This window comes from Strix uralensis, chromosome 2 (assembly GCF_047716275.1).
Source record: "Strix uralensis isolate ZFMK-TIS-50842 chromosome 2, bStrUra1, whole genome shotgun sequence".
Classification (NCBI taxonomy): domain Eukaryota; kingdom Metazoa; phylum Chordata; class Aves; order Strigiformes; family Strigidae; genus Strix; species Strix uralensis.
In genome coordinates, this window is record NC_133973.1 from 76,809,000 (window position 1) to 76,827,806 (window position 18,807).

The following is an 18,807-nucleotide window of genomic DNA, read 5'->3' on the forward strand; positions in this document are numbered from 1 at the left end:
ATGTGTGCATGCACTAAATTTGAGATTGTCTGTTGCTGTTGTAGCAGTGGTGAAACTCTGCCCTAATGAGTAAGAGGTTCTTCAGAAGATCTGGGTAATTTATTTTATGACTTGTTCAAGTGACCTTCTATTGTGCTATGTTCAGTTGCCTTTTGCTTTGTTCTTTTTGCTTGTAACTCTAATTGCCTTTTTTTTTTTTTTTTTTTTTTTTAAAAAAAAGTGAAGTAGTTCTTTAGGACTGTATATCATCATCAGGGGAAGGAGAAAAGAATTAACCAAATACCTTATGGTGAGCAAGTGAAGTGAAATTGTCATGTGTCTGCAGTAATCCTTCTTCCTAAGCAGATGAGCTACACTTTTTCTGACCTTCTGCTAGAGGTTGTTGGACTGATATTTTGATTTTACCTGAAGTAGTTTTATTGTTCTGTCAGGTCTGGCCAAATGCCAAGCTTTCATCAGAACAGGACAGTTTTGTTAAAATTTCTGTTGGGAAAGTGTCTTGAGACTTGAGATTTTTTTTTGTTAAACAACAAAGATTTTTTTGTTAAACAAACAAGCAGGTCTGTGGCTCAAGCACTCTCCTGCCGTGTCAACATTTCAAGTCTGAGTTCATGCTCACTTTGGTTCAGACAAAAAGTGCTTAACCTAAATCTCCAGTGGGTGCTGATTGCCAGGCTGCTAGTTATTCCTATGTGAGTAACCCTGGTATTGTTTTTCCCTTCATTTTAATTTTTCTTGAAGGAAGCTTTGTTCTGGGCTTTATGCTGAAAAAGTATTTCATGACCGGAACATTATTTTCTGCTTAATTCTAGCTGGAAAGCTTTTTCAAAATACATTGCCGTAGTCAGATAAGAGGTGACTGATGTTTGTTACCAATGCCAGGACATTATCAGAGAATGTTTGGTGGTGTGGAATGATGGCAGTTGTAGGACAGTTGCAGAGCTGGAAGCTCATTCTTGGTTGATGAGGTTAAAAGAGGATTACTGCAGAGCACAGGAGAATCTGTATTTCATCAGCTATTTTTGAATATTTGCTAGGCAATCACTTAAGTGTCTTAGAAGCATTTTCTACTAAACAAAGGCATGAACTTCATCCCCTTGAGGTTTACTTTATGCATTTTCCCACAGCCACACGCTGATTTTGGACATCAGTTGGACTAGTTGAATACCCGCGGCACCTGTACACTGGTGTTACCTGTACACTGTGATAGGGAGCTAGATCTTTATGCAATCTGCTCATTGCAGTTGAAGACATCATAAACTTGTTTCTTCAGTGGACTGCATAAGCTATCAAGTAGGACAGGGAAGTAATTTCTCTTCTGGAATGCTGCAAGTGAGTATCACAAAAGCAGAGGGTCTGTTCCCTTTCAGGTGTGTCTTTCAGGGAAGGTTTAATTATTACAATGTGTTTCCTTAGACTTCTGGCTTTAAGGTAGTCATCTTAAGTTCTTTGGAGAGAAACAGAGTTACTGAGCACATTTTCCTGTTATCCCTGGTAAGAAATAATTTTCTGCTAAGGCCAACTTTGAAAAAGTTCTGCCTTCAGGATGGCATTTCAGAGGGTTTTGATTTTGACTGAATTCAGATGACTCACAGCATTTCTCAGAGAAGTTTCATTGCAGTCATCTGTTATATCATTTACTGTTTGTTGTGGTGATTTACCATTGAATCAGAATATTTTTCTGGGATATTTTGATTCTACTGAAGTTCCAGGAAAAACAAAGTTTTCCAACCAGTGAATTGGTGGCCATGGAGCTTCTTTAGGCTTGGGATGAGATTCACCCGATTGAATGCAAAATCTTGCTATGTAGACACCAAAGCATGAGCAACTTACAGGTTCATATTTTGTCTGTCATGCAGTTAATGAAAAATATTTCTATGGTGTAATTCATATCATTCTGGAATAGATGGCTCTACTAGCAGTGAAGGGAGCCTAGGAGGACTACATCAGAAATATGCTCCAGAAGTCTTAAAGACTAGACATAGAATCTACTCTAGAAGTAGGTTGCTTCTGTTTCCTGAGATGCTGCATGGCAGGCCTGAGGAGAACTGAGACCCACAATAGTAGTATGGGTCCCAGAACACAGCTCTCTGCCTCTTGAAAGCCTCCCAGTCTCCAGTGCCTGGACAGGCAGCAGGCTGCCTGGCAGGGCTGTGAGCCTGAACCGTTGGGAACCTTCCCTTGCACTGCAGTGGCAGCTCAGCTTCCCAGCTCTCAGCAGAGCTGAGGAGAAAACCCGATTTTTCTCTCACAGAGAAGTTGGATTTCTAAAGAAGGAGGAGTGATTTATGGTGGAATAAGTAGATTTTGAAGTCTAAAATTCCCCAACATTTACCTGCCGTTGTCTCCCTTCCACTTGTGTTGATCCAAAAAAATCTGATTATCTTAATTTTACCTCTCATCGCTAACATTTATCTTCTTTTAACATGACTGAAGTACAAACATTTCTGTGAAAGAAACCTGAAGTATTTACTAGTGTTTAGTTAGTTAGGAGATTTTGAGAACCTCAATATTTTAGATTTTTGCTGGTGTCCCAACACTATGTAAGGTAATCTTCACACTAATTTCCAGTTTACTCAAGCTTTTAATGTCTCAGGAGTTTAAGAAAAGTCTTAGAGCTATTTACAGTGTACAAACACTGCTGTTAAAATTCTTTGTGGCTTTTCAAAGGAGGTAATTCTACTGAGAAATTATTTATTCTGAGCAACACATATCCAGTAGTTAGCATGAATTGTCCAAAATATGAAATTAAAGCAGATTATTTGATTTGGAATTGTTTGGAAACTGTTGACAAGTGTTTCTTTTTTTTTTTTTTTCCTTCCAGTTGCATTCATCACTAGATACTAAAGCGCTGGGGAAAGATTTTATAACCTGTCATTCTGCTGCATAGATAGAAGGCTTCTAATAAGTGATGTCTATTTGTGCTGACATCTATTTATTTTATTAACAGTGGCATGCGTTTTCCCCTTGCCTTCACTTCCCCCACTTTAAATTCCTCTATTAAAATCCTTCCATTTTCCTCAACAGTGGGATTAATACTGTCTTGCACAAATGAACACACTCAATTTAATGTAAAACTCAGAGTAGTAATTGGCCTCTGACATACTTGTAAATAGTGGTTTCTGTCTATCCAGTTGTTAATTGTCTTCCAGTCATATTAAGGCCTTTTGTATAGCCTAGTAGGGACATCTACATTCTGGACTAGGATGCATTTTTATTGCTGCTTTGGACAAAATGTCTGTCCTCTTTGTGCTTCTGTTTTGCTGTCTGGAAAATGAGGGTGTTGCTGATCTTCTGTGTTTAGGCTCTGCCTGGAAATCTGCTGGCAGTGGGGTCTTTTTACTGTGACTTTGTAATATGAGGCCAGCGCTCATCCTCCTCCAGGAACGTGCCCCAGTGCTCTGGACCAGCCCAGTTCCCCTCAAAAGTGGAGCCTGACCCCCACTCCTCTCCTGACTGAGACCTCTGGGCTTTGCCCACAGGGCCATCCTCACCTTCTTTATGCTGCTAGAGTCCCAGCATAACATTACGTTCATTAGAGTCTACAGAATGTTGTAATCAACAGGACACGTACAAAATCTTGTAGATACCACAGGTTTTTTAGCCTAGATATAATGGAAGCAGCCTGTTTTTACTTTGAACTTGAATAATAATTTCAATGAATAACTGTATGGCCTTTAAAATATTTATGTTAAAATATTCAAAACTAACCATGTTCTAAAAATAAAAAATGCAAAGTAGAAATACAGACGCAACATATGATGCAGTTCTGGGCAGAAATTAAAATTTAACTTTGGTTTTCTTTGCATTAGAGCTGGACGTCTGGAGATTTCAGGAAGCAGTCAAGGAAATTCAATAGAGGACACTTGTCCTCTCTGAGTGCATTGACACTTTCCTAATGGCAAGGGTGTAGTTTCTGCCCTTATGAGAATTTGAATATGGTACTAATACTCTGCTTCCTTGGTGTCTCTGTATTTCCAAATAGGGCATGTATCTATGACGAAGTCTTTAGGGTTTAGGTCCTTTCACATACATCAGAACTATGCTGAACTAAGCTGAACTATGCTGGTGCAACCAGAAGCCACAGAATTGATCCCGTTAGCTGAGGTGGAAAGGATTTGTGTGCCTCTGCTTTAAATGGGATATTTGGTAGGACAGGGCTATTTTTAAAGGTATTTTTCTCTGCAAGCTTGTTGATTCTAAAACAAGGGTCTTCACAGACTTGTTAGTTTAACCATGTTGCTCTTTGTATGAACCTGGAAGCAGTCTGGAGTAAGCCCTTTATTTTCAGATAGGCATTTTACAATTTTTATTACTATTATTTTTCTGGTTTTGAAGCAAGTCTTCATTTCAAATTGTCAGTCAATTTGATTTTAAAATTTTAAAATTGCACTCATCTTTGAAATGAAATATTTACTCTTTGGATTAAATATTTAGTTTGTCGGGAAATTAAGGATTTAAACTCTGAGTTATTATGATTTTGTTTGTTTTGCTGTGACCCAATGTTTTTTCAACTGCCAGTGGTCCACCATTGCCCACTTTGGCCTATTAGAGAAGAATGGAAAAGCTTTTAATCCATCCGTTTTTGCTTTTTATTTCAAGGTTTCTTTTTCTTTTATTTTGGCAAACTAAAAACAAATTTTGTTGATCTGGGTTCTAAAAACAAAGGCTAGCCATCCTACTTCAGGCAGAATGAGGGAAATCATACATAGAGCTGCATGTTTCTCCCCACTCCTTCTTGAAGGAGTTCAAGATCAGGAGTAGATGTCCATACCTGTTCAGAGGAATGTCACTTGTTATGTCATTGAAAGACACCAATGATGGATCTCGAATTTGCCTCATTTAGTATTTTCACACATGTAATTTGACATCTGTAATAAATTAAGAGATGATGCTAGTCTTGAGAAGGAATGATGCTGGTGTTACTGGTTTTGGCCAAGCAGACAGTGAAGGGAGGAGCTATCATCATGAAAGTGTTGTGGCTCAGCAGACTTGAGGAATATGTTTTGGTTTGGGTTTTTTTGCTAGTTTTGTATTACATATCTTCGGAGAAAATACACATTCGGAACTGCCATGGATCTTCAGTCAGACTTGCTACTCTGCAAAATGCATGTGATGGCTGATGAAGTTGCTGGTGGCTTTGGCTCAATGTGCTAATAGATGTTTGTGTATACAACTAGAAATTAAAGACTGTATATTATTTCTTGGTAGCTATGAGGTGGAGTCTGTATCTTCTGTCAAGTGCACAGTTAGCCTAAATCTATAGAATCTGAGTGTTTCTATAAATTTGTGAAGGAGGATATATGTGACTGATGGCATATTTGTTTTATTTGTTTAAGTTTACAAATGTGTTTTGTTATTAAAGTTAAGATGTGATTGGGCAGCAGGGAGTTGGGCTGTCTTATATACTCTTGACTGCTCAGCATAGTTGGAGAACATAGTTGGAGCAGGGCTGGGAAACGATGCTGGACTGAAGAGTTCAGAGCGGGTAGGGAGTGAAAGACAGGATGTGAGAAACAGGGCAAGGAGACCCTATCACCTGAACAGGTTAAAAAAGTACAGGTGGCAGATAGATGTATAGCCAGTTCTTCAGGGTGAGCAAGCTGGACTGGAGGCAAAGCAGGATGAAAAAGCAGATCATAAAGTCACTACAAAAATGCACTAGATAAGTGTTTTATACAAAATCTCCAATCCTATTTTTATTTCACTTTCAGGTTATATATTTAAAACCTATTTGTTCTGGTTTGTGTTCTAATAAAATTTAGCGAATGAAAGCTCTTTCAGTATTTTTGAGGTATTGGTCAGGTCTCCATCAAAGCACGAACCAGCTTTGAGCTCCTCCAAAACCTAGCAGACATTTTCAATCTTGTGAGACTATAGAATACTTTTGTTTTTTTAAGGGTGAACAGTAGGTTTAGTTCATGGCGCCAGTGGCTAGGGTAGTCTCTGCTGACTGTGTCTCCACCATATCATCAAAGACTCAGAACTGGAAGATTTACTCCTTATTAGTGAATAATCAAGTTCACCTGACCTGTTTCTGCTCATTTTCTCATAGATAATACGAGTATAGTTCTGCGTAGTTTCTGGTTAGTAGCTAAATATTTGGATTATATAGCCTCTCCAAGAGAGACAGAGTAATCTAGGTGGGATAAATGGTTTGGTTTTGTTTGGGGTTTTTTGAGCGGATTTTTTTTCCTCTAGGAGCATTAGGTGGCATAAAAGGAGTCTGCTACTTACATCCATTTTTTTCTTGCTAGAGTCAGTCTCGAAGCAAGACCAGTTCCAGACAAGCAAGGCTGTTGGTGCTGAGGTTCCTCAAATAGGATTTGTTGAGTGACTGCCTGTCACAGTTTTATATGATCTGTCCTGTATCATCAGCATCAAAACCTACTGATTTCCTTAAAGCCCAGCTCCTGGGGTCATGTAACTTCCTAAGAGTTTGTTTTCTTTCTGTGTATTCCAAGTTTTCTTGAATAGCAGAGATGGGGAGAAGACAAAAAAACCATGAAGTTGTGGCCCAAGTTAACCTTGAACTCAAAAAATAAGCAGGAGCACCTCCAGTAAAGAGGCATGGTTTTTGTCATATCAATGATAGAAGAAATGAGTCTGTAATTCTGAATTAGAAATGGTACAGACTGTGTTCTTCAAGTACAGGGTATTATTTTCTTGTCGCACTGGCTGAAGATCAGTTTTCCAAGTTGCTTCTCTTAAGATTTCTGAGTTGTGTTTAATACCACAGATTATGAGGCCTTGCACTCTGTAGGCTGAACAGGACTCTCACCTTTCTCACAGGGAGCATTTGGGGAAAAGGTGATCTTAGAAAACCAAAGCAGCCATGCATTGCTTCTCTTTCTGTCTCTCCAACTCACTGCATTCTGGCAAATAAAATATACAAGTGCTTGTGAGTATGGTAGAATAAATTATAGGAAAATGTCTGCTATTTCTTCAGCGGGTCCCTGGTTAAATAGCATTCCAGAGTAACACTTAGTTACGCTGCAAAAATGAAGGAACAACTGAAATATTTAGTATGACTTTCTATTTTCTGGTTCAAGTAGTTCTTAATAATACGCTTCCTATAACTCATGACATTTCTTTGGTATATAATGTATTTAAAAAAAAAACAAAAGCAAGCAGTAGATCCTCGATGATACTTTTTTGGTGATCTTGCCTTGCTTTCATTTCTGTTACTGTTAGAGATTTTGGAGATTAAACTGAAAATAGCAACTCTCTGTTAAAGAGCAATGGAATGTTATAAAAATATTAAATAATTATTAATAGTACTGTATGTATAATGATTTTAAAAATTCTTCTGTAGAGCTTCCATATAAAGTAATGCCAGTGTATTCATGCTTTCCTATGCAAATAAATATTTTTCTAAATAAATAAGGTATTTTATTTATATTAACAGTGCAAACTTCAGCTTGTCTGATGGGACCTCTGTAATCTTGCTTTTATACAGAAACAATAAAGATTGTTCCTAACTAATAACAAATATGGAAATATATTTATTTCCCTTTCACAATGGGATTATCCGTTTCTCAATCAATTTTCCTTTCATCCTGGCCACATATTCTTGGAGTCCTGTGTCTTCAGTAATATTACTTGTTCATGAAGAGAACTGAAATGTAATTTGTGGTTAACAGTTCTCATTTTGCTGGGAGATTATATCTTTGTAAACAAACCTGTTCAGCCAGTGTTGGTGAATGACATGGTTTGGCAGTGAGGATTTATGTTAAAGCATAAGGATTAAATAATAATATATAAGAATACATAATGTTCAACTAAGGAAAATTTTGACTTTTCCACTTTTTTGAAGGTTGAAAGTCAGTTTACCAATCCTTATTTTTTATAGTAAATGTTTTCTGTCAGATATAAAGAAAACAAGCAATCCCTGTGTTTTGTATGTGATTGAACACTAAATTAAAACATAATTAATTTATCAACTTCCTTGATGGTACTTTATTTTCTTTAATTTCTTTTGAGTGGGTTGGGTTTTTTTTTAAGTATCAAAGAGGTTTATTTGTCTTTGGCCACAACTTAATGCTTTTATTAATCAGGAGTTTACATTTGTGCACTAAATTGTTAGCACTGATGAACAAGTCATGTTTCTGTTCACTTTCTGATTTGTATGTTTAAATCTGCACAAATCTCAGCTCAGTCCACTCAACCCAGCTAATGTGGAAATGACAATTTGTGATTTTTTGTAATTTTGTAAAATGTAGTAACATATCTGTTTATGGTGGTAGCAGTGAACATTGAGACTGGTTCATTAGGAGATATTTGGAATCTGCTGCACCTGGAGCCAGGAAGTCCTATATGTTGTTCAGCTATCAAAGAAAACTGAATGTCTTTGCTCTGCAATGAATCTGTGACATATCATACGAGAACAAGTCTTACAAGGAGCGGCTGAGGGAACTGGGGTTGTTTAGCCTGGAGAAAAGGAGTCTGAGGGGAGACCTTCTCGCTCTCTACAACTACCTGAAAGGAGGTTGTAGTGAGGTGGGTGTCAGTTTCTTCTCCAAAATAACAAGTGATAGAACAAGAGGAAATGGTCTCAAGTTGTGCCAGGGGAGGCTTAGATTGGATATTAGGAAAAATTTCTTCACTGAAAGAGTTGTCAAGCATTGGAACAGGCTGCCCAGGGAAGTGGTTGAGTCACCATCCCTGGAGGTATTTGAAAGATGTGTAGATGTGGCACTTAGGGACATGGTTTAGTGGTGGACTTAGCAGTGTTAGTTTTACGGGTGGACTCAGTGTTCTTACAGGTCTTTTCCAACCTAAATGATTCTATGATTCTATATATTGCAATTCCTAGTTATCACTTCATGTAAAATCTTCTTTCTCCCACTTCACTGGCAGTGCAATTCATTTGTTTACCTCCACGTTTGAAGCTAGTTGGTAGATGAAAATGTAAAATTTCTTGAAAGTAATGCGAATGGCTTCTTTCAATATTTTGTGCCATTGGCAAGGAAGTAAAAGTAAATATAATACACTATGTTCTTGAGGTGTACATTTCAGAAGTGATACTGTTGCATATCTAAGCAGAGGGAATATACTGCTTCATTTTGTGGGCTTTTCTGTACTCTGACAAGAATTAAGTTAAGTTAATAACAAGTTAAGGACCCCTGCCACTCGGTGTTGTGGAAGCTTTCTGTATGTAACAATAGAAAATGGAGAGTGGTTTAGGATTTAATACTTAGCATTGCAAATGATCCTGCTATTGTCTCTCTATTGAGTATTACCATGATAATTTCTAATACTTTTAAAATAGATTGTTTAGGTGCTTTCCAAATTTCATTCTACGTGTTTGGGAAAGAAATAGAAGCTGACATCAAATATTTAATTGCTTTGTGATGCAGCATGCAAGGAGACAAATAGCCAAGATTGTAAAAATAAACTTTATGTTCAAACATTTAGTTCTAAAAATATGAATTATCTAGGAAAGGGAGAATCAAATTCATTCTTTGGTAAATTAGGTGTTATGTGAAATATATTGTTACATTTGGAAAGGTCATCTATGCCCATCCTATTGTGCTTTCCATGTTCAGTGACATCTTCAGAGAAATTTCATTCTTAAAACACATTTATTTACTCATTCAAAGGGCAATGCATTAGTCAAATTTTATACATAAGTTAAATGGTAATAGAATCTGTCACATTGTGGTGCCTTTGCATTTTCTGAATGTGACTAAAATAAAGTTTGGTCTTTCACAGGGCATTTTTATGGGAGGCTAACAAAGTGAAGATTATTGCAAAACAACAGAAATTGCTTAACTCTGGCATCTATTGCTTAATGATTTTGTTTTAAAGAGAAATATTAAGCAATATTTTGTATAATGTTAATGTTTCACTGTCAGAATTCAAAAGCAAAAAAATACCAGGTAAAACTAAGATGTTCAGGTATAGGAAGGAGTCCTAAACAAAATACTAGAAAATGATTTTATCTGAGTCAAGAAGATTCAGTAAGACAGGATATTTTTTAGGCCTATGTGAAATGAAAAGAACAAATAAAAATTGTAATAGCAAGGCTGCTGTAACATAGAACTTTAGACAACAGAATTTTTAGCATTTTGAAGTAAACTTTGAGAAAGTGAATATAGTTGCAAAGATGATAATTTTGTGTCAAGTGGAAGATGATGCTTGTCGGGTAACAGTTAAATGCATTAAACTGTGACTAGTGCTATTTAAGTAAGCCTGGAAGTAGAGGCCAGCTTCTTCTCAACATTCCTGTGTGTAACGTCAGCTATTTTAGATATTGAGAAATTGGAGATCATTGAATTTTAGCATATTAGAAGGAACATGGGTCAACAGTGGAAAGCAGTACTTAGGGAATACTTTCCACAAGAGTGGAAAGCAATAGGGAGAAATCTCCCAACAAATCCATGTGTTGGAAGATCAGAAACATTGGAGATGTACCATATAGTCCAGTAGGAAGAGAAATGCAAATTATTAAATTAAGTTACTAAAATTAAACTACCATACCCATGTAAAATTGTGATTTTGGAACAATGTGTTTTCTTAACAACCTAAACCTCTTTCTTTTCCAACAAATACCCTCCAAAAATAATATGGCTGGTAAAGGAGACTGTTAACAATTATGGCGTAGACAAGCCTATTAAATCCAATCATCTTGTGAATCTGAACGGATATAAATTACCCCAGCTAGAAACCAAGTTGGTGTAATTCTATTGACAATCAAATTTGTTCAAGTAAAACCACGTACCAAGAAGCAAATCTTATGTAGTTTGAAATGTATTGTAAGACCTAGAGACAAAACCTCAGTGCACACAAATGGAAGGCAGCACATTTTGCGGTTAACATAAAAACATTTGCAATACAAAGGCAAGGACACCAGCACAAAGGATATGATGCTGTGCTTTCAAGAAAAGCAACCATTTTGCAGAACTCTGACCTGCTTTCATAGTTTACCAAGAAATTTCATAAACGCTGTGGAAGTGCCGATGACAATGACAGTGCAGGAACGTAGGAGGACTCTGTGTCTCTCTTAAATGTGTTCTCAAAGCGAGGTTCTGCGGGAGATGAGCTTGTGATGTGAGGCATGAACGGACAAAAAGTAGAGTTAAAAATAAACACCGAAGTTGAGTGCCCTGTAATCATCATGAGGACAGAAAAATGAGTGAGCACAGAGAAATAGGCTCACAAAGCCACCATGTTTCAGAATAAGTACTATTATTACTTATGGGAACAGGGAATAATGGAAGCTATTGCTTTTCTGAGTTCACATTATATCCTTTCCCCCTCTGTCCTGAATAGAGCAAAACTTTCTTTTAAAAATATTTTTCTTTAAAGCTCTTAATTAAATCTTGGTTTTCTGGTGTGTATTATGAGATATTGAAAACATTATTATTAAAATCAGAGAGCACTAGCATGTAAATGTTCATATTTTATCACTTCCTATTAAGAATGAGAGAAAGTAAAAACAACATGACCAGAAACTTTGAAACACTGACACACCAGGTGACAGGACAGTGAAAATAATAAAGTTAGGAGTGTATAAAGCTTTTGAATTCAAGAGCTGTATCATAAGAACATCTGAAGAGTTTAATAATGAAGGAACATCATGGTTTTAGATGACTATGTAGTATTTTATCACCTTTAAATGAACTACAAAATTTTGAATTCCCCATCGGCTATGTACTTGCTTTTGGAAGCTTGCTTTTGGGATTGTGTAACATGCATATGAGAGGATCCTGCACTTTTATGTGCTGGAATGATGATGCAAAACTTGCCAGAAACAAGGCAAAAGGACTGTAATGTGATCATCTGTACTGACAGCACCTGTTAGAGTACTGTTGAGATTAAACATAAACAGTATGCTTGAGAAGACAACTATTGGAAACTGGGAAAAGCGTTACAGCAGGAACTGAGAATCCAAAAAGGAAATGTCATTTTACATGGAATTTGGTCCCTCCTTCTGGAGATGAATTGCCTAGTGGTAAATATTTCTAAAATACTAGATGGTACTGACACATGTTTAAAGTTTAAATAGTATCCAGACATTAATCTGAAGCATCGATAGGTTTCTGTGCAGAAGTCAGTGAAGGACTGGAGGCTGCCTTGAAATGTGGTCTAGTGGATGGGCTCTAATCCTCCCTGTGGCGGGTAGTTAATTATTATACAAAGTAGAGTGGCTTTAGCAAGAGAGACTGCAAGAACCCCAGTCCAAAACTCCACACAACACTATTGTCAAGGCACTCCTGTCTGAGTAGTCAGGAAAAATGACCTTTTACACATTCCAGGCCTTATGAACTAACTGGGAGGCAGGTCTGGAGTGGCTGAGACACTGTGCTTTGGGGTGGGTATTTTGCTTCCCAGCTTCACAAGAAATCTGGGGGTTGCAGCTTTTTGGGGGGTTGACTTTTTTTAAATCCTAATATAGTTAATAAATGGTTTTGATATTTAAAATAAATAAAAAGGGAGAAGTTTCCTAACACATGCTGATCATAACATCAGTGAGCAAGAAATGGCAGTCAAGTCATGGTGACTATTGGAACACCAGAAATCTTAAAGATGCTCGATTTATTCTGGACCAGCATGAGTGGTATTTTTAATACTGAAATATCCAAAAGTAAAAACTGCAGGAGGGAAAGGTAAAGAATAAAGGGCAAGTAAAATGTGAAGTACCTAGAGCTACCAATTGTTAACATGAGTTTGATGCTATGCTATCTGAGCAGAATGTACCTCTAAATACTGGCTTTCATTTGACTTGCTGAGCAGCTCATTTTGTGACAGATTGGTAATTGACTGGGTCATTCAGTTTATTCTCCATAAGAATGTGAGTTGATATGAGACTAACCCACCATTAAGCATTTGCTTGTCAGCTCAAACAGGCTTTTATTTAGTACCTTTACTCAAAAGAGGGAGTAAGTAAATAATGACAGGCAAAAAAAGCCCTCCTATGGTAAAAACAAAAAATTAAAACTCCAGTGGATGCTAAGGGATTAATTTTTCATGGTATTAAGATTCAATGGGCATATTCACTATTGTTCTTTTAGCATTGTAAATTCATCTGTGTCCGAACACAGAAGTAAAATCCTTAACACCTGTATTTAATAAGTTTGTCCCCTTGTTTATTTTAAACCTATAAAATTTCTAAAGAGATCTGTCCTGGCAGCCTGTGGGGGTGGGAAAGGAGATGCTAAAACCATTCTGTTTATGAACAGAAAATATTCTTAATTGAAAACAATAAGTGTCATGTTCTAAAGCAAGAGCTGCACTCAGTCTGTCATTAATGCCAAAGCTGGTTTTGTAGCCATTATTCGAGGAAGAAGACATCTTAATTAAACTCTACCTTGGTTGAGGACATTAGAAAAGCTACTGACAGAGTGTGCATGCTAACTGCAGTCATGCATCCTGTGTTGCCACTGACAAGGGAAAAAAGCAATAAAAGCAGGCTGCAAGTGGCTGCTGTCATGTAGGTTGCCGTGGAAGAAAGGCTTGAGAAGCTGTTGCTTTGCCCATTCAGTACAACGTCTGAATTTTTAGCGACAACCTCTAATAACAAGTCAGAGTAATTCTTTCCATGGTGGGGCATTACAGACTTGTCATGCTCAGCTGTTCAACATCAGAAGTCAAGGTGCAAAATAAGATCATTAGAAGATGTTGAACTGTCCTTTAATTTTGATCCATGGTGAAGTTTGATGGTTTGTTTTCTTTTCCCCTGAAGTCAAGGTGTTTAAAATTAAATAGAAATGGTATTTTTCACATAATCATGTCATTTTGGTGGCTAGGACTTTAAGAGAACTGGTAGCAAAATACCTATAATAAAATCATGAGAGCTGGGAACTCTTTGGTGAGGTCGTCTACTCTCATCCTGTTCATTTGTGTTTTATTATTTTGTTGTATTCTCTTGCCATTCCCTCTCTCTTTCATGTGGGAAGAAAAAGGCGTATGTGGGGTGTAAAGGGTAAGAATAATTGCTGGTCTGTCTACCTGTATCACTGTGGTGGGAATTATAAAACATAACTTATCCAGTGCACCTGTGCACACGCAGCATCAGTCTTCTACTGGTGTTTCTGGGCATTGCTGGTCACTCTTGCCTTCTAGCAGACAGTTAAAAAAAAAAGTGTCATCAAGAAGGGTTTGAGAAACTCGTCTGTAAAGCATCTGAAGCTGAGACTGTTCCTGTAATATTATTAAGTGACAATGGGTAGACAAAATGCTATAGAAATGCAGGGACTAGCAGATTTCTTTTCTCTGCTTGCTGCCCAGGTGTCTCAAAAAGGACACAAAAGAGTCATTTATCTTTCTGCAAGGAAAAGAGATGAATTCTTTGCCTGACAGGATGGTGTGCTTCATCCTGGAGATATTTACCTTGAGGCTGTATGGAGTAGTCTTTTTGACTGTTTCTTATTATGACTTGCATTGAGATTAGTGAGTCATTTCGTAGAACTCCATCACTAAATCTGGGTTGCTTTTTGGCTAAGATCAAAGAAATACCATGTCTCATTGTCCAGTTGCCCCAGTTTTTTGAGCACTGTTCAGCTAAAACATTTAGTTGTTATTTACTTTGATTTGTAGATCCAAAGTGCTGTGATATATATTAACTAAATATTATGACGAAGAACTATAAAAAAATGCGTGATTAAATTACTTGTCAGGAATAAAAGTTTTAATCTTGCTAAGGACAGGTAGGAACTTAAGGTAGAAAAGATGTTCTTAGGAAAGTGGGTTAAAAAGTTTCTAATAATCCACAGGAAAAAAGTAAAAAGAAAGTTTCAGTTACTACATTTTATGGGGATAAAAAAACTTTTTTTTTTCCATTTATCAGTCTACAGAGATCTACTTTGCACAATGAAGATCACATTATTAGTAGTAAATTCCAGTTGTCGATGAAACATTCAAGTGAAAGAGCCACGTTTTGGGACAGCATTGTTCAGTTTTCTGATAAATGAAGCTGTTAAAACTGTATACAAGTGAGATATATATATACACAGTGTGGATCCTCTGGTCTCATGCTATAATAGTTATTATTTTGCTGTGTTTGGGCTTGAGTGAACAAATAAATGGGGGATTCATACCCTGTCTCATCACACATAGTCTGAACTGCTACTTGAATTGCATAGCTATCCACAAAATTATTTTAATTCAGATATAATTTTGGATAGCTGGTAAAGCAGGGTTAACTTTAAATAATGCTTTTGGTGAAAACATAGACAAATGAGTGTGCAATTTCTTGTTAGAAAGTATATTTTATCTGTGAAATTAGAAAAATGAATAGAATGAGTATAAAGAACAACTTTGAAAGTAATTTTGAAGTTTCACATTTTTTCCCTTGAAGCAGTAGATGTAAACAGCTGGTGATAGTGAGCTGACTGTACTTTGCCTTCCTATGATACTTTGAGCTAGAAGTACTGTTTTTCAAAATACTGATATTTTTCCTGTAAATACTTTTTAAAGCTCTATTTTTAACAGTATTTTAAAAATATTTTTCTTTAGTCCTTTAAGATGCCATTTTAGTATGTGTAAAGCAAGTATGTTTAAAGTCGTCAATTTGGAAGTGCACATCAAAAGCATGCATTGATAGGAATAGTGCCTGTGTAAGAGGAACTCACTTTTCATTTTTAAATTATGGAAATACTTTTCTGTTGCCTGATGAAGTTGATTGAGACAATACATTCAAATAAAATACAGTTTATTCTGTTTATAAATTTTAAAAATATTTGTTTCTAAGTATTCTTATATAAAGACAGAGAAACGTTTGCTAATGTAAAAATTCACGGAAAACAAAATTTGCAGTTAAAAAAAAAAAAAGTTGTAGTGTGCTTATATGTTGATCACCAAATGTTTATATTATTTATTTCCATGCCTCAAAAGTCTTACAGTGTTAATATTTATAGAAACCGTTTTTATGATATTTACAGTTTAATCTTATATTTTTAATTTAGATGGGTTTATTGTTTAATATGACTTTGTAATTTGGATACTCAAGAAAAACTTGACATTTTCATCATCATTTCATGGAACTGAGCCTCTATAGAAAACTTCATAGCATTCCAGTCAGAGGCAGTTTTGTTTATTAGTGTTTACTTTCACCTCCCCGTAGGATACTGTAAGCAACCCAGCATGATTGATTGTGAGAGCAATTAAACACAGATTCAAGGAGGATTTTATATTCTGGCCACAGGTTTGCACGGAAATCACTTCTGTCTTCCTTAGAAGTTCACCTGTTCATTTTATTACCTATATGCCTCAAAGCCGTTATGATTTTAGTTCATTATTGCAGAGCTAAGCATGATACAGCATAGATGCTTTTCATGCCAATGTCCCCACAATTTTATGTGCTGGCTGCCTGGAGTTGGGCCTAATAGTTTACGTTTAACCAATATCACACAGAGGTAGTGCTGTTGATTTTTTTAAGATGTGATGTCCTCTTTCTCAGCACTGAACCAGTTCTGCAGCAGCTTAATTTGTGACTTGGTAAGGCACCATCCTTGAGATGAATCATAAAGTTGTGGCTTGGCAGCCACTGCCCAGTTCTTGGCATTTTTCATAAATGCAGAGTATTAAACAGGGTAGCTTAACTGTTTAGCTACCTGAATTTCCCATATACTTTTAGCTTACTAGGGATTTTCTCAGGTTTTTTTCCTCTGTTGAAGGAGAGTTATGTCTTGCTTTGACTGTGGGTGTTATTCTCTGGGAGGTGGGAGAGGGCAGGTGAGTTGTATCCACTTCTAGATTGGTAAAATATTTTGGGAACTCTTCAGATGGGACCATTACAAAATATTATACCAGATAAGTTTTTCACTTTTGGTAGAGAGGGAAATGAGACAGACCTTTTCCTCCAAGTGTCCTTAAAACTTATGTGAAGTATTGTAAGTTACTAAGATGTATGAAACGAGTAGGGTTTTTTAAATGTTTTCTTAGTTTCTCTAAGGCTCTATACTTGTTGCTGAAGTCTAAACTTTTTTGCAGGGCTTAATCTGTTTTAAGTCTTCTGACTATGGGTGTTTGGAGTGTTCTTTTTCTTTCTGTTTTACCTGTGTTAATTATAATGAAGGATGTTGGAGGCAGAGAACAGGGCACTCAGCTGGCCTAATAATAATTTGTGGTGAGATTTTTCTCCATCTCCATCAGGACCCATCCTGTTTTAGTACTTACTTTTAAGACGGCAATGCTGCTTCACCAAACTTCCTCCTACAGTGAGAGAAGTAGGGATAACTCTTGGAAAAAGTTTTGAGGCTAGTGACAAAATATGTTTGTCTTTCAGATCCCCAGCTCAAGGGTATAGTGACCAGGTTATATTGCAGGCAAGGCTACTACTTGCAAATGCACCCCGATGGAAGTCTCGATGGAACCAAGGATGACAGCAGTAATTCTAGTAAGTGACTGCCCCAGGGGAATGTCTTAATCTCACACGCAGATTGCATCGCTCGAGTGTGTATGCGCAGACATAGTGTTAATGCCTTTGGAGGGTTTCTGAATGTGTTTTGTCGAAAGGAGGAGGGTTCTGTCCATTCGAAGCCTGCAGGGTCATGCAGGACATTGGCCTAAATGTATTCTCTCTGAAGGGGAAAGCGTAAGTGCCAGTGGACCTCAGGGGTGAGATATTTAGGCCAATGGTTGTCTTCTGATAATTTTATAAAAATAGTAAAGTTACATTAAAAATATTTTTTATAAAAGCTATATATTTAACAAAAATTTCTTATCTTCAAATAAATAAAAAATACTAAAAAAAGAGAGATTGAAACAAAAATTCCTTGAACATTCTGGTCATGTAGGCCCTGATTCAGCAAAGAAATAAATGTATGTCTAACTGTCAAAGTTCTGCTCAAAACACATGCTGAAGTACCTTGCTGAATTGAGGCTAAAGATCCTACAGTCCCTATACCAGCAAGAGTTTCAATGATTTTAAGAGAATTTCTGCCAGTGTAGGGACTGTGACAGTGGCATTTTTCAAAAATATTCCAAACAAACGTGGTCTTGAAAGGCTGTGTGGCTCACTGCTTTGGTGCTCTTTTCCTATGATACTGCCACATATTTTCATTCAATGAGCATATATACATTTGATAACTTCCGTTGCAAATGTTAATTAAGCAAACCTATTCTGACTCTAGAAACAGCTGATTTTTAATTTTCTGTTTAGCAGAGAACAATTGTATTTTGTTTATTTTAATGATAATGGCATATTTAAGTAACATATTTCTGTGTGATCTTGAGGTCTATTTTAAGCATTTTTAATACAAAAGATTTATCTTATTATGCATATATAAATAAGCCTCTACTTTCATCTAAAATGTTGAAATTAGGCTATAGAAATTAAGGGATTTGAGGTTTCTGCTGTACTTTGGTTAGGTCCCTATTTTATCTGTTAACACATGGTTGTCATTTTTAACACATTTCATCAACAGATAGCATGGTCATCTTTTATTGTTCTATTTTTTTTTAGAATTCAGATAAATAATTGATTAATCTATTTTGATATGTATTTCTCTGCTTGTTTTACAAGTGGGGTTTTTTCCCCCCTTGTTCCTTGTTTCTTTTCTTCCCTCAGTGTGTCCATCCCTCATGTCCACTTCTGTACTGGACTAGATATTAAGACATTGTACAGACAAGATCATTATTGCTTTTTATAGAAGCTTTGCCTATATGAGGTCCAAGAAATGTGTCTTAGAGTGCGAGCGTGTCTCTCTCTCTCTCCCTCTCCTTCTCCCTCTGCCCATCTCTCTCTTATTTTCAGCTTCAGTGAGGAGCTGTGTATGACTGCAACAATTTTGGAATGTTTTAATGATATTTCTGGGGGGTTTTTAAATCTTAAAACTCCATGGATTTTGAATCTTTGCAAAA

The 18,807-nt window shown here is 36.6% G+C and overlaps 1 protein-coding gene across 6 annotated transcripts in view; it reads left to right on the plus strand.

The window, feature by feature from the left end:
• The window catches only part of FGF14 (fibroblast growth factor 14), a 420,876-nt gene that overhangs the window by 295,909 nt on the left and 106,160 nt on the right, over positions 1–18,807 (plus strand). For 5 of the 6 annotated variants that reach the window (XM_074859333.1, XM_074859338.1, XM_074859337.1 and 2 more), the window contains one exon: positions 17,231–17,341. The exons of the other annotated variant lie outside the window; for it this stretch is intronic. In XM_074859333.1, the coding sequence (XP_074715434.1) occupies positions 17,231–17,341 (111 nt within the window). The remainder of the gene's footprint in view (positions 1–17,230; positions 17,342–18,807) is intronic. 6 annotated transcript variants of the gene reach the window in all.